Here is a 17,861-nt window from a genome sequence, read left to right as displayed (position 1 = left end):
CGACTGCTTTCTCTCTAGTATCACACTATTCAAGAATGTCCTCAGCCACTTCCTCTGCCTTTTCAAAGGCCAGCGCTCACGCGCTAAGCTTTTGTTCCGCCTCGGAAGCTTCATCTCCATTCAGTGGATCAACATCTGTTGGCAGACACGGGTTCTTCAAGTCATCTCACCGTGTTGGAGGTCCAGCCCTGTGTTCCCTACCTGGCCGCGTCACAACATCTCTGCCAGCTAGGTTCCAGCAAATCTCGCGAACGGCTGAAGAACGAACAAGAGACATCCTACAGCACCTTTCCTTGGAATTTATTTCTGTTCAGCTAGTTGGGCGCCTATCAAAGGCCAGCCCGGAGACTGAGCCAGTCTTTACCATCCTTGTGATAATGCCAGATCAACCAAATCCAGAAACCTGGTATCGTGCTGTGCGTCGAATTCATTCAGAGCTTCAGAGAGATGCCCCTAATATTTCGGTTGAGCTCATCGAACAAAGCTCTGCGCTGGTATTTACTGCTCCCCTGTGGAAAGGACACACCCAATCTTCCCCCAGTGGCCATCTATCGTGCAATACATTATCTCTCGTTGTGATACGCGCGAGTGGACCGCATTGGAATGCTGGAGATACGGCACAGATCCAGTGGGGGAGCACAACCCTGTCACCGTCATTGTTCAAGTGTTCAAAACGAGCACGAACCCCTTTATCACAGCTGCCCGGGACATTCATGGTATCCTCGCACTCTTCAATCAGGAAAATGTGGATGTGCTATTCCGGAGAGATACCAGCAAGCCCTTCATGGAAGACCCTTATGTGCCTGTTGAAGCTTGTGCGGGAGCAGTTCTTCCCGGTGTTAGCTTAGGCATCCATCAATGTTCTGCAGGAAGTTCGACCCTGGGCGGCCTCGTCCAACTTCAGTTTGCCAATGACTCTCAATGGCATACGTTTGCCCTCACATGCTTCCACGCTGTCTGGCCGCCAGCAAACCACCGTGACGTCAAACGGCTAAACGAGATTCCAGATGCTCTCAGAGGTACCGTATTACCCTCATTATTGTACACTCAAGCTAACAAATTAAATCTAGCACTGCAACACTGGGAGTTTCGTCCACTTGACCCTCGAGACCCCAGATCATTCTCCCATGTTGCTCGTCGCATTCTTCGTGTTGATCACCCTTCCCTGCGAGACTTGAACAACACCATTGACCGAAGATGTGCCATGGCTGCAAGCATGAGGACGCCACAGTTCCTGGAGTACGAGGACGAAATAAACAAGGGTGATGACGGCTGGCTTCCGGAATCAGCGAAGGCTAAATACGAGGCAATACTCCGACGTATCAAAGCAACTGAGGATGCGTGTAGCCCATTTATTGCAATGCGTGAAAGTGGCAATCATTTCCTAGGTTATGTGTATGCCGGAAGTGGTCTGAACAGCATACGGAGCACGATGCGGTCTAACACGGACAGCAAGAAGGAAACAGGTCAAATTTCCACTGACTGGGCACTGGTTGCAATCAATCCTTCGCGCCTTCAACCCCAGCAGCACGGGGATTGCGTTTCTGGTAATATGGTAAGTTATCACGTCTATTCTTGTGTTTTGCTGCATAGCTAAGATGTGACTGTTTCCAGCCTTTCCCTTATGGAAACAACATTCAGTTTTCTGGAGCGTTCGAGCAGCCAATCACAGAACCCTTCGGCCTTGAGCTCCAAAAGTCCGGCCGCTCTAGTCAAATCACATTCGGGACCTACAGTGAGCTAAAATGTGTTATGTTCACCCAGGTCCGAGGCGACGACGGGCAGATTGTGATTGTTCCCACATGGGAACACCAGATTGCCAGCAATCGAAAGGGTGATTTTGCAGAGAAGGGAGACTCAGGGTCGTGGGTGTTCAACCTCCAAGGTGAACTTGTCGGAATGTTGAAAGCTGGCGACGAAGCTTACGGCACCGGGACAATGACGCCTATGGTAGATATCTTCGACGACATCCAGAGTCTCACAGGTGCTACTAAAGTGCGCATTGCCCCAGAGCCAGTTCCTTGATTTCTTTGTCTTTTCCCTGCTTTTTGCTTTTACATTATTAGCCAGGATTGATAAACCCGAGATATCCACAAATCGGATGATTGCTGGCCCATAGGGCCTTTATTTTTACTTTCTAAGAGTTGCCTGGTCACACGAGAAAGAAACCCAACGCCCCAGTAAGGCCTAGCAAGCAGGAGAGGCCCGCCACCGCCAATGGTTGTGCGGAGCTCTTCTTATCCGAGCACTCGGCTGGCTCGTTGAAGTTGGAATCGCAGTAACTGGCCCAGCTAGAGGCCTCCATGCTGGCGAGAGTAGTCTCGTCAATTTGAGTCCGACAGGGATTCGTTGAAGGGGTCGGGGAGGCTGCCACAACGGCGCATGTATGGTTGGTGTATTTACCGCCCTCCCAAAGCGCGCTGCCGATGGACTTGGTTTTGTCGGTCACATTGATCGCCACGCCTGGTTGCCCGGTACATGTCTTGTTGGCTGTAGCAGCAACGGGGTCCAGCTTTGGGGCAGAATTGCTGGTGGTGAATCTGGTTGCCCTGGTGGTGGTGTTGCTGATCACCTCGTTGCCATATGAGGGTGATTCCACGTTGCAACTATCCCAGCCTAGGGTCCAGAGTACCTTCCAACGACCCTCGGTGTTGAAGGTGTCGCTGAATTTGTAGGCAAAATAGGTTTCCTGGTCTGTCCAGTTTACCCAGCGGGGTTCATGCCACAGGATGTAGGCTGAGTCGTCAAGCTCGTTCCATAAACTGTAACTGAGTGAGGGATTAAGGTGTCTCGAGCTCGGAATTCTTGAACGCAAAGACAAAAGGGAACGTGTCGTTGGGCGCATATGTTTCATTGCGCGGGAAAACCAGATTCACTTCCAGTACATCAGAAGCGTTGATCACAGTCCCCAGACAGGCAGCGAGCATCCAGATCGTCGTTAAAATGTGCATGATGAGGGCAAGTCCGACCTTCAAATGTGATCGCGGAGAGATGGGAGCGAGAAAACACTCCGCAGAATCAGATTTAGGACAAATTGCAAAAACAGCGAACCATATTGGTAAACAGTGAAGGTAAGATGAACAAGGATATTAGGAATATTAGGGGGCCAGCGCTCAGAGAGAGAGAAGTTCCATTCGGCTTTTCGTAACTTAAGGTCACATCACAGTAGCCCTCGCGCTAATTGCGCCAGCGGCCCAGCGCTCAGGTAGAATCCAAAGGCAATTAAATGGGTGTCTGGGGTTAGAAAGACCATGTGAGACCTTTAATCCTTGCCCGCATACAAGTAGCGGCTTGGCAGCTCATGCCTGGGCTGCCTGGGCTGGAAGTTTGCCTTTGCAGTCCCCTGCCAAGCCCTTGGCATTTCGCTTCCGTGTACGGAGTACTCCGGGGCTAGTTGCAGCGTTACAGTCCCATCCTGTCGGGTAGGGTTTTGATCCGTTCCGATCTTCTAAGGCCAAGAGCCCGGAGTACACAGTACATGTGGATAGCTGTTTGTAATGTTTGCACTATCCATGTCCATCTTCGACCATCCAATTCAACCTCCAAATATCAAACACAATGCGTCCAATCTCCAGAGCCGTTCTTCGGCCCTACGTCTGCCCAACCTGCCGACATGGCATTGGTGCTGGCCAACGTCGATTTGCTTCTAAATCCGATCCCCTCGACATCTACGATGTGGTCTGCGTTGGAGGCGGGCCCGCGGGCCTAGGATTATTGGCCGCACTCCGTATGCAACATGATTAAGCAAAACAGAAGTGATAGTCGTTAATAAATCACACATAGGATCCTCGCCTATCACCTCCAAGCTCAAAGTCGCCCTCATCGAGAGCCAGGACCTCAACAAAGCCAAAGCATGGAACCTCGAACCAACGCAATTCTCCAACAGAGTCAGCAGCTTGACGCCCTCGACCGTGTCCTTCCTGCGCGAAATTGGCGCCTACGACCACCTCGACACTAGCCGCGTGCAAGACTACCAGGACATGCAAGTCTGGGACGGCCAAACCGGCTCCCGAATAACATTCGACTGGTCAATGGAGACATCCCCATTCGAAAACCCGCGCACAGTAGCAACAATGACCGAGAACGCAAACCTAGTGCGCGCCCTGCTCCGCCGAATCGCCGACTCAGGCGACGAGAACCTCTCCCTTTTCTCCAATTCCACAGTCGCCTCCATCGAAAACGGCTCAGACCTCGCGCCCCAGGGCCCCAACCTCTCAGCCTGGCCCATCCTCACCGTCAAGCCAACAACCCCGACTGAAACAACAGCAGCACCCAAGCGCATTGCCGCCCGCCTCCTCGTCGGCGCAGACGGAATAAACAGCCCCGTCCGCTCCTTCGCAGACATCCCAACCCAGGGCTGGGACTACGGCCGCCACGGCATCGTCGCAACACTCGCCCTAGCAGAGCCAGCCTCTCCGCCCTTCCCGGCAACAAAGCGAACAGCATACCAGCGATTCCTGCCCGCTCTAGGCGGTCCAATCGCTCTCCTCCCACTACCAAATAATCACGCAACACTAGTCTGGTCAACAACCCCGGAAAACGCAGCTTACCTAAAGTCCCTCCCGACACCGGCCTTCCTCGCCATGGTCAACGCTGCATTCCGTCTAGACATGACCGACCTCTCCTACATGCTGGGCCTGCCTTCTTCTTCGGACTCAACGTCCACCTCACCATCCCACCAAGACGAACTCGCCTGGCGCGCCCAGCACACATCCATCCCCCCGCAAATCCCACCACCAGCAACAGCCGTCCAAACAGGAACAGTAGCCTCCTTCCCGCTCCGCTTCCGCCACGCTGCGCAGTACGTCTCACCGCGCATCGCCCTAGTCGGCGACGCCGCGCACGTCATTCACCCACTCGCCGGGCAGGGTTTGAATCTCGGTCTTGCGGATGTTGCGTCGCTGTCGAAGACCATCCAGTATGCTGTCTCGCATGGCATGGATGTTGGGGATTTGTTGACGCTGGAGCGCTACTCGTGTGAGCGGTACTTGCCCAATGCTAAGATTGGGGGTGCTTGTGATCTGCTGCATAAGATGTATAATGTTCCAGGTGAAGGGCCGATCACTTGGGCGAGGAGTCTGGGGCTTGGGGTTGTTGATTCTTTGCCGTTTGTTAAGGGGTTCCTGATGAAGAATGCTGAGGGGTATTAGTAGGTTGAGGTTGGTTGTGGATTGTATATGTATGGTTTTTGTGCTTTGAGTATTGTACTTCTAGTTGATTTTGGCTGATTCGTGTATACTGTTGAGTATTCAAACGTCAAACCAGAGCAAAAGTGAAATGCAATTGGGTATTGGTAATTCCACTCCACTAGAAGAGACCCAGAACACTCTTCCTTGAAACAATGATTTTGTTCTTGTCTCGAGAATATCAGTCCAGTCCTTTTTGTAGGTCAACGAGGTTCAACCCCTAAGCCCGACGATGCAAGAGATCTATATAATTTTGGATAAAACAGAGCAAACCCTGTGGGGAAAAAACACGCTCCTGAAGAAACAGACGAAAAACAAGTGAATGGAAACGACGATAGAGACTAGACGGTCATGCCCTGCAGCTGCTGTGCCAGAGACGAAACAACGCCGTGCTGCTTCTGCGCGAGTCGGGCTTGCAGCTCGGTAACAAGAGAAGCAATCTCAACCTCAACACCCTCCTTCTCCGCGTGGCCCTCGGGCAGACCCATCTCCTTGATGCGGCACTTTCCAGCGGCGAGTTCTTCTTCGCCAAGGATAATGGCGAAGGGAACGTCGCCTTGCTCGGCGGCTTTGAATTGCTGGGGGAGTTTAGGCTTCAGTTTGTAGGAAAATTCGGCCTGTGGAAAAACATGTTAGTTAACGTTTGAGATTTATTAGCGAAAATGGTAATGCTGACCTTGATACCAGCGCTCCAGAGCTTCTGGCAGATTTCCATACGCTCCTTCAACATGCCGTTGAAGCCCTTGCCACCGAAGGCCATGACGTAGGCGTCGACCTCGCTGCTGCGCAGGGCGTCCGTCTTCTGCTCGCGTCTGAGACGTTCCTTGGTGATGGAGAAGATACGGTCGACACCGAATGAGATACCGACACAGGGGATTTGGGCCTTGGGCAAGAACATGCCGACCAGGTTATCGTAGCGACCACCGGCAGCAACACTGCCAACGCCGAGAGTGGGATCGTTGGAGCGGTCATCGTCCTCGGAGGTCTTGGTCTTGCCCTTCTTAGCTGCCTTCTGCGCCTCGGGGGCATCGGCCTGCACACCAGCCGAACCCTCGGTGATAACCTCGTAGATGACACCGGTGTAATAGTCGAGCCCACGGGCGAGGGACATATCGAAGGAGACTTTGTCGAGCACGCCGAATGCAGAGAGGTAGTCCATCATCAAGGCCATTTCTTCGAGACCGGCCTTAGCGGAGGCATTGGCGATGAGCGCCTCGTCCTTCAGCAGGTTGTCGAGCAGTTCCCGCGACCCCTTGTGCATAACGTACTTCTCAATACGGTCCGCGACCTCGCCGTCAAGACCCTTGTCGTCGACCATTTCCTTGCGCACATCCGCCCACGGCATTTTATCCAATTTGTCAACGGCACTGGAGATAGGACGGAGCTTGTCCTCCGGCACACCGCAGACGGCAAAGACACCGTCCAGAATCTTGCGGTGGTTGAGCTTGATCGTGTACCGGCCGTTCCAGCCGAGCTCTTCGAAGACTTCGCTGATGATGCGCAGGATCTCGGCATCGGGTACCATGGCGTCGAACGTACCGGCGATATCGAAGTCGCACTGGTAGAACTCACGCATACGACCCTTGCTAACGGCCGGCTGGTCGCGACGGTAGACCTTGGCAATGTGGTAGCGCTTGATGCTGCGGACATCGGGGTTCATGGCCAGCCAACGCGCGAAGGGGACGGTCAGATCGTAGCGCAGGGAGCAGATCTCGCCGCCCTGGTCCTTCAGATCGTAGATGAGCTTGGAGTCCTCGCCATATTTGCCGGCCAGGATCTCGCGCAACTCGAAGACGGGCGTGTCAAGTGCGGTACCGCCGTGGCGCTTGAAGACGTTCGAGATGGTGGTGAAGATGCGGTCTCGGAGGAGGGCGTCGGAGCCGGACCAATCCTTGGTGCCCTTGGGGGTCTTGAGGTTGAAGTTGTTACCCTTGTCTTTCGGCATGGTGTCGAATTGAGCGGAGCGAGGGGAGGAGGAAAACTGGCGAGTGCGGCGGGGATGGTTTTGGTGGTGGGGGATGGTGGGGGCACGGAGATTATTTTCATTCAAGGTGACTCGACGGTTCTGCAGGGACGTGCAATGAGTCAAGCGACGCAGGGGAGATACGACAAATGGATTGGCAATGGCTCGTCGTACGGAGCGCAAAGGAACAGAAATGGACGTCATAAAAGGAAAGGAACGCTGCGCAACAATATTTCTCTTCATCCACGGCCCCGGGTTATCTCCTGGCTTGAGGCTTTGCTGGTTCGGACTTTTGGTCTGTTTGGGGTGTGTTGTTCCGATGTTTATCCGACATTCTTTTTCCAGTGACCAAACGATCAGTAAGACCTCGACATAACGAATTGGCTTAGTACACCACAGTAATACCAGCTGGATATAACGAATTTCGGTCTGGAATTTGGTTATTCCATAAACAGGGTTAAATTCTCTCAGCATCCTTCCCCTGAGATCGTCTCCGTACCATCGCTACTCAATCATTCATCATTCTCAATCCTTCTGGCCAATCAATGCCTCGTCAGTCTATTTCAAACCGTCAGAGGGCCACTCTTAGGGAGCAGCACCGTTTACGCCCTCAGGCAACGCAAAAGCAGCTTGCCGATTGGTATTTTGAGACCTATGGGCATCGTCCAACGCTATCTACCGTCTCAGTGATCCTCTCCTCTAAATTCCAGTCTCGATACTGGAGCGACCGCGCACCTCTTGAACGCGAAGCGCTGCCGCGGTGCGAAATGGGCAGACCTCGAAGCCGCACTACTACGTTGGATCAGCCTTGCGTTTGGCGAGACTCCGACTTCTCAGGAGATCATACGTGAAAAAGCGCGCTTTTTCTGGAATCAGTTACCGGCGTACGAAGGAATGGAAATGCCGATATTCAGTAATGGCTGGTTAGCACACTTCAAAATCCGTGCCTTGCAAAGCCCTGCCGTCCAAAGCGCTATCGTCCAAAACCCTACCTCCCGAAACCGTCAATCAATCTGGAATCGAACCCTTTCCGGTGAAGTTGGAAGTACGCCGGCAGCTGCAGCCGAAGCTATGATTCAAATTCGACAAGTTCTCGAAGCGTACGATCCAAAGGATATCTTCACTTGTGATGAAACTGCACTGTTCTGGAAACGGCTTCCTGATCAAAGTCTTGCAGCTGAACCTTCACCGAGACAAAAGCAACAAAAGGCTAAAATCACAGCATTATTTTGCTGCAATGCCGATGGCTCCGAGAAGTTACAACCTTGGTTTATCGGTACAGCACAACAGCCCCGTGCTTTCACCGCTGCCCACATCAACATCAATAACCTCGATCTTCGGTGGAAATCTAATATGAAGGCGTGGATGGATAGCAAGCTCTTCGAGGAGTGGCTTCGATGGTTCGATCAGCAAATGATTCATCGAAAAGTGGTACTACTTATGGACAATTTTTCTGCTCATGAGCCTGCCGTACGAGCGACGATCAATGAGTTTCCTTCGCAATTGCAAAATACCTTGATCATCTGGCTTCCGGGAAATTCAACAAGCCGGTTTCAGCCACTAGATCAAGGTATCATCCGAACCTGGAAAGCTCACTGGAGACGCGAATGGATTGAATTCATGCTGGATGAATTTGATAATGGCCGGGATCCAATCCAATCAATGAATGTGCTAAAAGCACTACGATGGGCAATTAGTGCCTGGCAATTTGGTGTCTCTGCTGAAACAATCAGTACTTCTTTCAAAAAAGCACTGGGTTCTGAGTATCAGTCGGAGACTATACAACAGCCGTTGGCCACTGAACTCAGCGCCGGTCTATCTGCATTGAGGCTTCGAATGTCCAATCCAATGAGCCTTGAGAGTTTTCTCAATCCTCTGGACGAGATCGTGCAGGATGACCAAGATACATTGGATAATATTGTGCTATCTCAATTTCACTCTGAATTTGACGATGATGCTGATATCCCCGAAGCTCCCTTGATCAGTGCGGGGGAGGCTTTACAAGCAGTCGAAACTGTCCTCTTGTATGAGCTGCAGCAGGAGCAGGGTGATAGGGAGGCCATTCATTACCTTCAGAAACAACAAGGGTTGTTACAGGCCAAGATTGATGCGCAGAAGCAGAGAGATATCCGCGCCCTTGAGCCTCCCACACACCGAATAGGGGCGGGTAAGCCGAAAGCGGCGAAAGGCACAGCAGATATTAGGTCGTTTTTTGGATGAAAATTTGTATATAAACTTGATACAACATGATAGTGCCATACCTAGTTTTTACGATACTTTTGGGCTCCAGAGTGTAGTTATCGTATTATGGAGGTTTACTGGACCTACATAGATCCATCAACTGCGTGCACTGGCATAGCGGTCCTGGGGAAGAGTGGGTCGACCTAAACAAATCGACGAATCAAAACACGATTTGTATCGGACCGAACCGAGAAGCCGAATACGAACACGACGAGTCGACGACGGCGACCTGAAGAGAGAGAACCCAGCTTGAGGAGCCGATTCAGGAAGAGCCCGAGAAGGTCCCATGAGGAAACACTTCCCCCACTGCCAGACCCCCAGCTTCGGTTGGATCCCGCGCCTGTCTTCTCTCCCACCTCGAACTAGGAAAGCGATCTTTACGTGCACAACAATGAAGGATCACTCAAGGAAAGACGAAAGCTGTGCTTGATGCGGAAGCACTGGTTTCTTGGGTGCGTGCGGACCTGAGTCACGTCTGCAATACCTCAGTGAGATGCAGAATCAACGCAGCTACCTCCGCGATAAGTACTGGGTACAAAGAACTCGGGCGATAGTATGAGACTTGTCGAGGAATGTGGATAGTAGAAGTACGCTAGACTGTATACGACTTAGCGGATGCTTTGATTTCACGTGCCTTTGTGTTAGCAAGACCTACACTGTTACGCTACTCACCTCGTGTCCTCGCCTCGGTTTGTCTCTTCTTTTCTCAGTCAATTCATCCATTCATTTTGGATTGGTTCCACTTGGCTTGATACTGTACAAACCAAGCCCTCCATGTTTCACAAAACTTAATAAGCGCCAAGAAGCTCAGCAGATACACCCATTGACCCCAGTCTCCGCAAATGAACCCTTCTCAACCAGACACGAGCAATGAACATTAACATGAGACGTGCACTTTCAGCTACCTCAAAGTTGAGGAATTGGTCAGCTTTCTGTTTTCAACCACGAGCACCTGCCCTTGTTTCGCCACCGTGGTTACAATCAACAACCACTTCCCTTCCATTTCGCGTCGTTCGAACGATCACGAGTCTCTCCGAGCAAATGTCAACACCAAATCCGGATTACGAGCACTTCTTCCGTTATACGAGCGGACGATGGCTCTGGGATGAAGAACAGCAGCTCAGGGACAGATATAAGGCCTTCAACGTTGCTGAGCTCCAAAGTCTCGCGGCCAAAGTCGTTCGATCAGACAGCTGCATCTCCATAACGAAGCTGGCCGAGGGAGGATACAATAAGGTCTTTCGTTTGACCATGAATGATGGGAAAAGAGTGCTTGCTCGTATACCAAACCCAAATGCTGGCCCAGCATTCTATACGACCGCATCCGAAGTCGCTACCATGGAGCTTGTAAGTTTATCTTAAATCCATTGATCGCAAGGACAGATAGTCCATGCTCGACCTAGGCCCGAGATTTCCTTCAAATTCCTGTGCCTCGAATCTTTGATTGGAGTGCCACATCAGATAACGCCGTTGGCTCGGAATACATCATCATGGAAGAAGCATCTGGCACACAGATTGGAGTTATCTGGGATCAGCTGAGTGCGGAAAAGAAACTTTCCATTATGAGGGAGATAGTGACTATCGAGTCAAAGATGCTTGCGGTGTCGTTTTCTCAGCATGTTCAATTCCTTATTCACAAACCAGTGCGATATCTGATCGTCCCGTCAGCTTTGGCAGCATATATTTTGCGAACGATGCAGTGGAAAGCACAGTTCCAGCCCTGTTGACCGACGGAGCTTCCTCCGAACTCAAAGAGCGAGTATACGAGAAATTCAGTATTGGTCCTACCGTTGACCGAAGCTTTTGGAACAAGCAACGCTCGTCAATGCAGATCTCGCGAGGTCCCTGTAAGCATGATCTGATTTTCCTTTTTCTTTCGGGGTGGTAGCTTTCGCTACACCTCCGGAAGCCGAAGTCAAGGGACGTGAAGATGCGTCTCACTGCGTACTCCCAAGGGCCCAAGGCCTTACCTAACGGATATCACAGGCCCGGTCAGGGACGAATTCCATCTGCCAACGATGTTATTAATCCAACGGACGGCTTGCGTATCGACGTCGACTACTATAATCATTGGCAGGTCGAGTTTGTCCCAGACGCTGTGATACGTTCAGGGAACCTTATTTGTGGATCCCAACTTGGAGTTGGGTGTAGGTAGGCCCCTGGGAGTAGGCAGTGACACGCACCGTCACGCCCTTGACTTCGGCAGTGCAACGACAGCTACCGCAATGCCTGCAAAGAAGCAATGCGTTGTGTTGGAAGGGGCCGTCCTCCTCGCACCCGAGCGCACAACATGGGCATGCATGATTAGACAGAGGAACGTAGGAAAGGAAAGCAAAGAAGCTGACCTTCTTAAGGGCGAACACCCCAAGAATATGCGCTAAGTGTTGGCCGGCGTGAACTCGAGTGGATCAAGAATTTTGCCGTCCCGAAACCACCAAGCGAAGCTATCCTAATTTCGTCCGCCCAAAACACCCCACAGGCCCATCTGCAGCTGTTGGAGAAGTATCTTAAAGTGGCTCCTGCTCTTATGGATATTGACCCCGTTCTCAGTCGCCCTACCTTGTTCCACGGAGACCTTCATTCGTCTAATCTGTTCGTCGAGGATGGCCATATAACGGCGATCATCGATTGGCAGGGCTCGTGGGCAGGTCCACTCTTTCTTCAAGCCCAACCGTCTCCGATCGTGGACTTCACAGGCAGCATTTTACTTCAATTACCACCCAATTTTAAAGATATGGATCCTGAGCAGCAGGCTGAGATCAAGCAACAAGTATCCAAATCGACACTATACCAGCTCTATCTGCTGGAGACAAGCCAACGCAACCCCCTTCTTGCCGAAGCTTTCCATCTAGACCATGGGAAGACAAGGCGTATTCCAGTCGAATTTGCCGGAAACACATGGGATGATGACATAGTCTCTTTTCGTGAGGCACTCATTAACGTTGAAAGGTAGCTATCTCACTTCGTATTGTCTTCCTTTTTTTTGAACGTATCTGATCACTTATCTTAGATATTGGCAAGAACTTGGCATCCAGGGCGAATGTCCCTATCACTTCACGCAGGATGAACTACGTAGCCATTCCGTCGATTCCGAGGGCTGGAATGAGGTTCAAGATTTCTTTGACAGTATAGAAGGTCTTGTGAAACGAGACGGCTGGACGTATCCTGATACCTTCGACGCTGCCTTGAATTTCTTTTCAGAACTTCGAGAACGGGGCCTGAGGAATATGACAGAGGAGGAAAAGAGAGCTTTTGACAGAGAGACTCGTTGGGCCAGAAAGGGTGATTCCCAGTCCCACGAGACGTCACATCACTAGCATCATAGGAGCATCCACCACGCTTCAGGTTGCCCGACTAATTTGACGGAACATAATTCACACCATAATAGGCTCGGAGGAAAAGAATGTACTTGAGCGTCATATTTCCAAGTTGCATACAAGCTGAGCGGGAAAGTAAACGGATGAGTGTGGTTTCGGCTACGGGCGGAGAAGCGAGTGTTTCAAAGCCGTTTTCGAGATCTACTGCGTACTGTATCAGGTCAGGTGTTCTATAGCTGGCCCTCAGGTGAAAGCTTAAAGGAATATTACGGTATTGTATGCCAAGATACGACATCGTATGTCTAGGGGTCCTTCAATTGTAACCCTGACATCCTCCCAGCCATGGCTGACTTAGTTTACCTCTTTCCTGTTTGGGTTCCCTGCACATTCCGTGCTCGTAGCGACTATCGGTAGTTACTACTCACGTTGTAGGTACATACGTCGTAAGTACCGATAACATTGTGGCATCTACGGAGTATGACATAGCCACAGTAAATCTCTCAGTTCGGTAGAAACCGATCTGACCCACAAATCTAACAACGTCATTCGGTTGATCGGATATGTAGTAACACTACAATTGACAACACACTGTACACACTACACATACATGTATACAGTAGGTCTCCGTACTGCGCACTTAAGACAGCCACCTTTGACAAGGTGTTTTAGCCGCCGAGCCCCTTGGCAGTGGTCAAGCTTGTCTCGCCACCCCCACTATTTATGATGCACATCGTACAGAATCCGGGACGGAGCGGAGGCCTCCTGGCTGCCTACCGATTTATTCTCCCCGGGTAATTCCTTATTGGCGGAAAATGGACAGATCATTGTTTCTTGAATAGTCGAGTCAGGCAACTGCTCACGTCGAATTGTCACCAGATTCGATTTAGATCACTCCCGCCACAGGAACGTGCACCGTACGTTGTTAAGGAATGGCTGGATACAATGTCCGTATTTTGCTGCGCTTAGAGACCCGCAAGGAGCATATTTAGCATTATGCGAGGTAGATTAGGTGCCGGATATGCGCTATCATCTGTCAACATGGAATCCAGCTCCCCCTCCTCCCATCATCCCTTGCGTACCAGCTCACATTGGAGCCTAGGTTGTGTCCTCATAGTCTTGTGTGTTCGTACTCTACATTGCTCATTGTACGTACTTCGTACATATCGAGAGGAAAGCCAAGTAAGGAACAGATTTCACTTGGGAAGGGGCTCCACCGCCACTTTTCTTTTCCCCACAAGCGCGACGATCATTGGCCGTTATGACACGCCATGCGAGGGGCGGACACATGGCCCGTGAGCGAGGACAGCCTAGAACCAATCAGATGGAGTCAGTTCATGATTCAAACAGCCCCCCGATGGGAGAGGGGAACGTTTCCCATGGACGTGGGGGGGGGAGGAGATAAAAAGGGGGGCCACTTCACTGGGGAAGTTGGCCAATGGGGCCAACAAATGGGGAGGGAAACCCGGCATACCCGAGAAGCAGCGTTGGAGATGTTTAGATGTTAGGGATATATGTTTCTTTTTACCCCAGAATTTGAGAAAAGATGAGTGAATTGTGTTATTGATCGTCTCTGCTTCGATGAAATTCGGCGATTGGACCAGTACCTGCCTTAGGTCTCCACGTGGAGTAGACAGACTAAGATGAATGGGGTAGGTCAAGAGACTGTTCGATGCGGAGGTTCAGCTGTGTCTGTATGTCTGTATGTTCTGGATGATTCGTTACAGATTCGATCGAGTCTTATGTACTCCGTACTATTTACAGTATGTAGTTAACTACAGTATGAGGTTTATTGGATGGCTGAGATCGATCTGACCGTTAAGAAATAACTGGGTCCATCCAGTCCATCCTCGGGGGAACGTCTTTTCTCTCTACTCTACTCCGTACACATTATCTCTCTTCCTACTCTCTCTTCTATTTACTCACTGTAACCTGAATTCATTAATCACATTACTTCATCTCAACCTCTCTCATTTACCTCACCTTAAATCATTTGCCCCTCCACCTTTTCCCCCTACCTTCGGGACTTGAATCTCTCCTCTCCCGTTCCCCTCTCATTTCCACCGGAACCTCCAAAACTTTATGTGATCGACGCCTTTTGCTATCCCCAACGCGCTTATTACTCTCTCCCTCTTACTCCGTATTTCTCTTTTGACTGCCGTGTTCTTATCCATCTGAACACCAGCGACCATCACCAATGCAGACTGCGACCGGCCACTAAGCAATCATGAAGGGGTTCTTCTCCAAACCGAAGCCTGGGGTAGGTGACAGCCATACATCCTTACAACCCTGTCCATTCAGCCTTGTAGCACAACAGATGCTTCGGGCACTCCGTGAGACCATTCAGATTAGGACTGGCACTGACCGAGTTTCTTCGCGCAGGCTTTCAATTCCCCGGCTACCGCGCCACCCGTGAAGAAAGACCTTCAGACCCCGCAGATTTCCCCGTTAGAAAAGAGATTACAGGACATGGGCGCCATTCGTGGCGATGGGAGTGATAAGTTTTACGGAATGGAAAATGTGAGTCTCGGACTGCCCCGGAGATCTATTCGTCGCGCAAAATCACTGACGGCGATCCCGCGCTCGTTTAGTATGGGAACACATGTTACTGCAATTCCATCCTACAATGTCTCTACTACTCGGTACCATTCCGCGAAGCCGTCATCAACTACCCCCAGCGTACCCCGCTCGACAGCCTCGAGGCGGCGCTCGCCACGAACCTCCGATACCAGAATCCCAATGCACATCTCGAAGCTGAGGCGCTCGCTGCCAAACAGAAGGCTACCTCGCCGCCAGCTGGCCCTCCAGCCCAACAGCAGAAACCGGAGGACAAGGATTCGCCGGAATACAAGAAGAAGGTCGCCCTGCAGACGCTTCCGATTCTGGAAACCAAGAACAATGCGACCAGTTATGGAATGTCCGAGTCTCTTTTCACTTCGCTCAAGGATATATTTGAGTCGGTGGTAGCAAGTCAGGCACGGATCGGTATCGTTCGCCCGCAACAGTTCCTGGACGTTTTACGGCGAGAGCACGAAATGTTCCGGACCGCCATGCACCAGGATGCGCATGAATTCTTGAATTTGCTCCTCAACGAAGTGGTGGCCAATGTCGAAACCGAGGCCACGAAACATACAGTCACGGAGAAGGCTTTGCCCCCGACAGAAAGTGCGGACTCCCTCGGAACGTTGACAGCCAGCACGGGTTCGAAGTCGCCAAATACCACGCGCTGGGTTCATGAGCTGTTTGAAGGAACGTTGACTTCTGAGACCAAGTGTCTTACCTGTGAAAAGGTATCCCAGCGAGATGAGGTGTTTTTGGACTTGTCTGTGGATCTTGAACAGCATTCATCCGTTACTTCTTGTCTCCGAAAGTTCTCAGCCGAAGAGATGCTTTGTGAGCGGAATAAGTTCCATTGCGACAACTGCGGAGGACTGCAAGAGGCGGAAAAGCGCATGAAGATCAAGCGTTTACCCCGCGTTCTTGCTTTGCATCTGAAGCGTTTCAAATATACGGAGGATTTGCAGCGACTGCAGAAATTGTTCCATCGCGTCGTTTACCCATACCACCTTCGTTTGTTCAACACCACGGACGATGCCGAGGATCCAGACCGACTGTACGAATTATATGCGGTGGTTGTCCACATTGGCGGAGGACCATACCACGGCCATTATGTTGCCATAATCAAGACAGAAGACCGCGGCTGGCTACTCTTCGACGACGAGCTCGTGGAACCGGTCGACAAGTCATACGTACGGAACTTCTTTGGCGATCGACCTGGATTGGCGTGTGCCTACGTTCTATTCTACCAAGAGACGACTATCGAGGCTGTTATGCGAGAGCAGGCGCAAGAAAATCAAGCCTCCGCGGCTGCAGCTGAGGCGGGTGAAGCTGCAAAGGCTAATGGATCTCCGTTGTCCCCGGCGCTAGTCCACGCCCAAAGCGCATCTCAGGTTCCCCCCGAGAACTCGACCCCCCTCACCCCTCTAAGCCGAATTCCAACTGCACCCCCACTGTCTACTTACCCAGAGGAACCCTCGGAGCCTCACCCAGCGGCACGGCCGGTTCAACCGCCTCTCCCTCCAATCCCTGACGAACCGGCTTCAGTGCTGAGCCCGAAGAAGAGCGATCACCACCTACGGAAGGAACGTCGTGCATTGGAAAAAGAGAAGGAAAAGAATGAAAGAATGCGGTTGAAAGAGCAACATCTGCAGAATCTAGAGCTGCAGCGGCGTGAGGCGGACGACTTGAAGAAAGCCATCGAGGCTAGCAAGGCTGAGACCATCGACGTCAATGGCGAGAACGGATCCCCACGAAAATCAAGCGGGTTCGGCTTCCTGAAGCGAGGCAGTCGCAGTCTGAGTCAACGACTCAACAAAGAAAAAGAGCCTCGAACCTCGACATCAGATCTCTCGACACCACCTATTCTCCCGGAAATCGTCACTGAGTTACCACTCAAGGAGACAGAAGCGATTCAGGCAGCCACCAACCCTGTCCCACCGGAGCATTCAATCCATTCTCCAATCTCCCCAAGGGAATTCCCACCTATCTCCAACCCCAAACAACACAAATACTCCGTCCGGGCTCCTGAGCCCTTGGCTAAGGATCAGACCAACCACGCAAAGCCCGTCCATACTCCCCGCTGGAGATCCTTCAGTTTCAAGAAAGTCTCCTAAACTCCCGTCTCCTTTCAGACAACACCCGTGTCGTCTACAACCAACTAATCTGAACTTCCGGAGATACCCTCTCCCTGCGCGCATATAAGCGCAATTTCCTGCACATACTACTTTCCTAGCGGATGTACTATCATGTTTCTACGATCTGCGCTCATCTCTTCGGTTCGATCTTTGTGAAAGTCCATTCACAGTGTCTTTTTAGACTGGATCGCATCTCCTCTGATCTTGACTCTTTCTAGCTATCTTTCCTACTTTATCTTCTCTATCTTGCTTCCATCTTGCTACCGTTGCTCCTCATCACTGCTATCTTTGTATCATCAAGCGTGATATGTGATATCTACACGGACAATCGTGAAAGAGGCGTTTGGGTCAGGTTTTGCTGAGCGTGGGTAATCTCTGTCGGGTTTGGCGTATTTGTTACCTACATTTCGTTGCAATCTGAGCGGAGCTTTTTCTTTTAGGTTCTTTTATCTTGTAGGATCTG

The 17,861-nt window shown here is 51.2% G+C and overlaps 7 protein-coding genes across 7 annotated transcripts; 5 read left to right on the top strand and 2 right to left on the bottom strand.

Annotated features, from left to right (window-relative positions):
- Nucleotides 1-784: 784 nt before the first annotated feature.
- On the top strand, nucleotides 785-2,025 carry N7515_003278 (uncharacterized protein; the record flags this gene model as incomplete). The annotated part of the gene is made up of 3 exons (XM_056664022.1): nucleotides 785-1,019; nucleotides 1,071-1,555; nucleotides 1,615-2,025. 3 exons carry the CDS (start codon nucleotides 785-787, stop codon nucleotides 2,023-2,025), a joined length of 1,131 nt encoding a protein of 376 aa, XP_056523079.1.
- A 127-nt stretch (nucleotides 2,026-2,152) lies between these two features.
- N7515_003277 (uncharacterized protein) lies at nucleotides 2,153-2,951 on the bottom strand (the record flags this gene model as incomplete). Its single annotated transcript, XM_056664021.1, has 2 exons — nucleotides 2,153-2,762; nucleotides 2,812-2,951. The coding sequence occupies 2 exons, from the start codon at nucleotides 2,949-2,951 to the stop codon at nucleotides 2,153-2,155; spliced, it is 750 nt and encodes a 249-aa protein (XP_056523078.1).
- A 607-nt stretch (nucleotides 2,952-3,558) lies between these two features.
- On the top strand, nucleotides 3,559-5,150 carry N7515_003276 (putative ubiquinone biosynthesis monooxgenase (Coq6); the record flags this gene model as incomplete). Its single annotated transcript, XM_056664020.1, has 2 exons — nucleotides 3,559-3,727; nucleotides 3,784-5,150. 2 exons carry the CDS (start codon nucleotides 3,559-3,561, stop codon nucleotides 5,148-5,150), a joined length of 1,536 nt encoding a protein of 511 aa, XP_056523077.1.
- A 377-nt stretch (nucleotides 5,151-5,527) lies between these two features.
- Nucleotides 5,528-7,353, bottom strand: N7515_003275 (histidine--tRNA ligase; the record flags this gene model as incomplete). Its single annotated transcript, XM_056664019.1, has 2 exons — nucleotides 5,528-5,803; nucleotides 5,863-7,353. The coding sequence occupies 2 exons, from the start codon at nucleotides 7,351-7,353 to the stop codon at nucleotides 5,528-5,530; spliced, it is 1,767 nt and encodes a 588-aa protein (XP_056523076.1).
- A 341-nt stretch (nucleotides 7,354-7,694) lies between these two features.
- On the top strand, nucleotides 7,695-9,369 carry N7515_003274 (jerky; the record flags this gene model as incomplete). Its single annotated transcript, XM_056664018.1, has 2 exons — nucleotides 7,695-7,909; nucleotides 7,956-9,369. The coding sequence occupies 2 exons, from the start codon at nucleotides 7,695-7,697 to the stop codon at nucleotides 9,367-9,369; spliced, it is 1,629 nt and encodes a 542-aa protein (XP_056523075.1).
- Nucleotides 9,370-10,431: 1,062 nt separating this feature from the next.
- On the top strand, nucleotides 10,432-12,707 carry N7515_003273 (uncharacterized protein; the record flags this gene model as incomplete). Its single annotated transcript, XM_056664017.1, has 7 exons — nucleotides 10,432-10,737; nucleotides 10,794-10,996; nucleotides 11,059-11,237; nucleotides 11,300-11,324; nucleotides 11,377-11,537; nucleotides 11,745-12,339; nucleotides 12,401-12,707. 7 exons carry the CDS (start codon nucleotides 10,432-10,434, stop codon nucleotides 12,705-12,707), a joined length of 1,776 nt encoding a protein of 591 aa, XP_056523074.1.
- Nucleotides 12,708-14,931: 2,224 nt separating this feature from the next.
- creB (uncharacterized protein) lies at nucleotides 14,932-17,377 on the top strand (the record flags this gene model as incomplete). The annotated part of the gene is given in 3 exon segments (XM_056664016.1): nucleotides 14,932-15,072; nucleotides 15,087-15,224; nucleotides 15,296-17,377. The coding sequence occupies 3 exon segments, from the start codon at nucleotides 14,932-14,934 to the stop codon at nucleotides 17,375-17,377; spliced, it is 2,361 nt and encodes a 786-aa protein (XP_056523073.1).
- Between the last annotated feature and the right edge of the window lie 484 nt (nucleotides 17,378-17,861).

The sequence above is a fragment of the Penicillium bovifimosum genome, assembly GCF_028826915.1.
Source record: "Penicillium bovifimosum strain IBT 22155 chromosome Unknown utg000003l_segment0_segment0, whole genome shotgun sequence".
Lineage (NCBI taxonomy): Eukaryota > Fungi > Ascomycota > Eurotiomycetes > Eurotiales > Aspergillaceae > Penicillium > Penicillium bovifimosum.
Note: the sequence above shows the minus strand (reverse complement) of the source record. Positions and strands in the feature narration are given on the sequence as shown.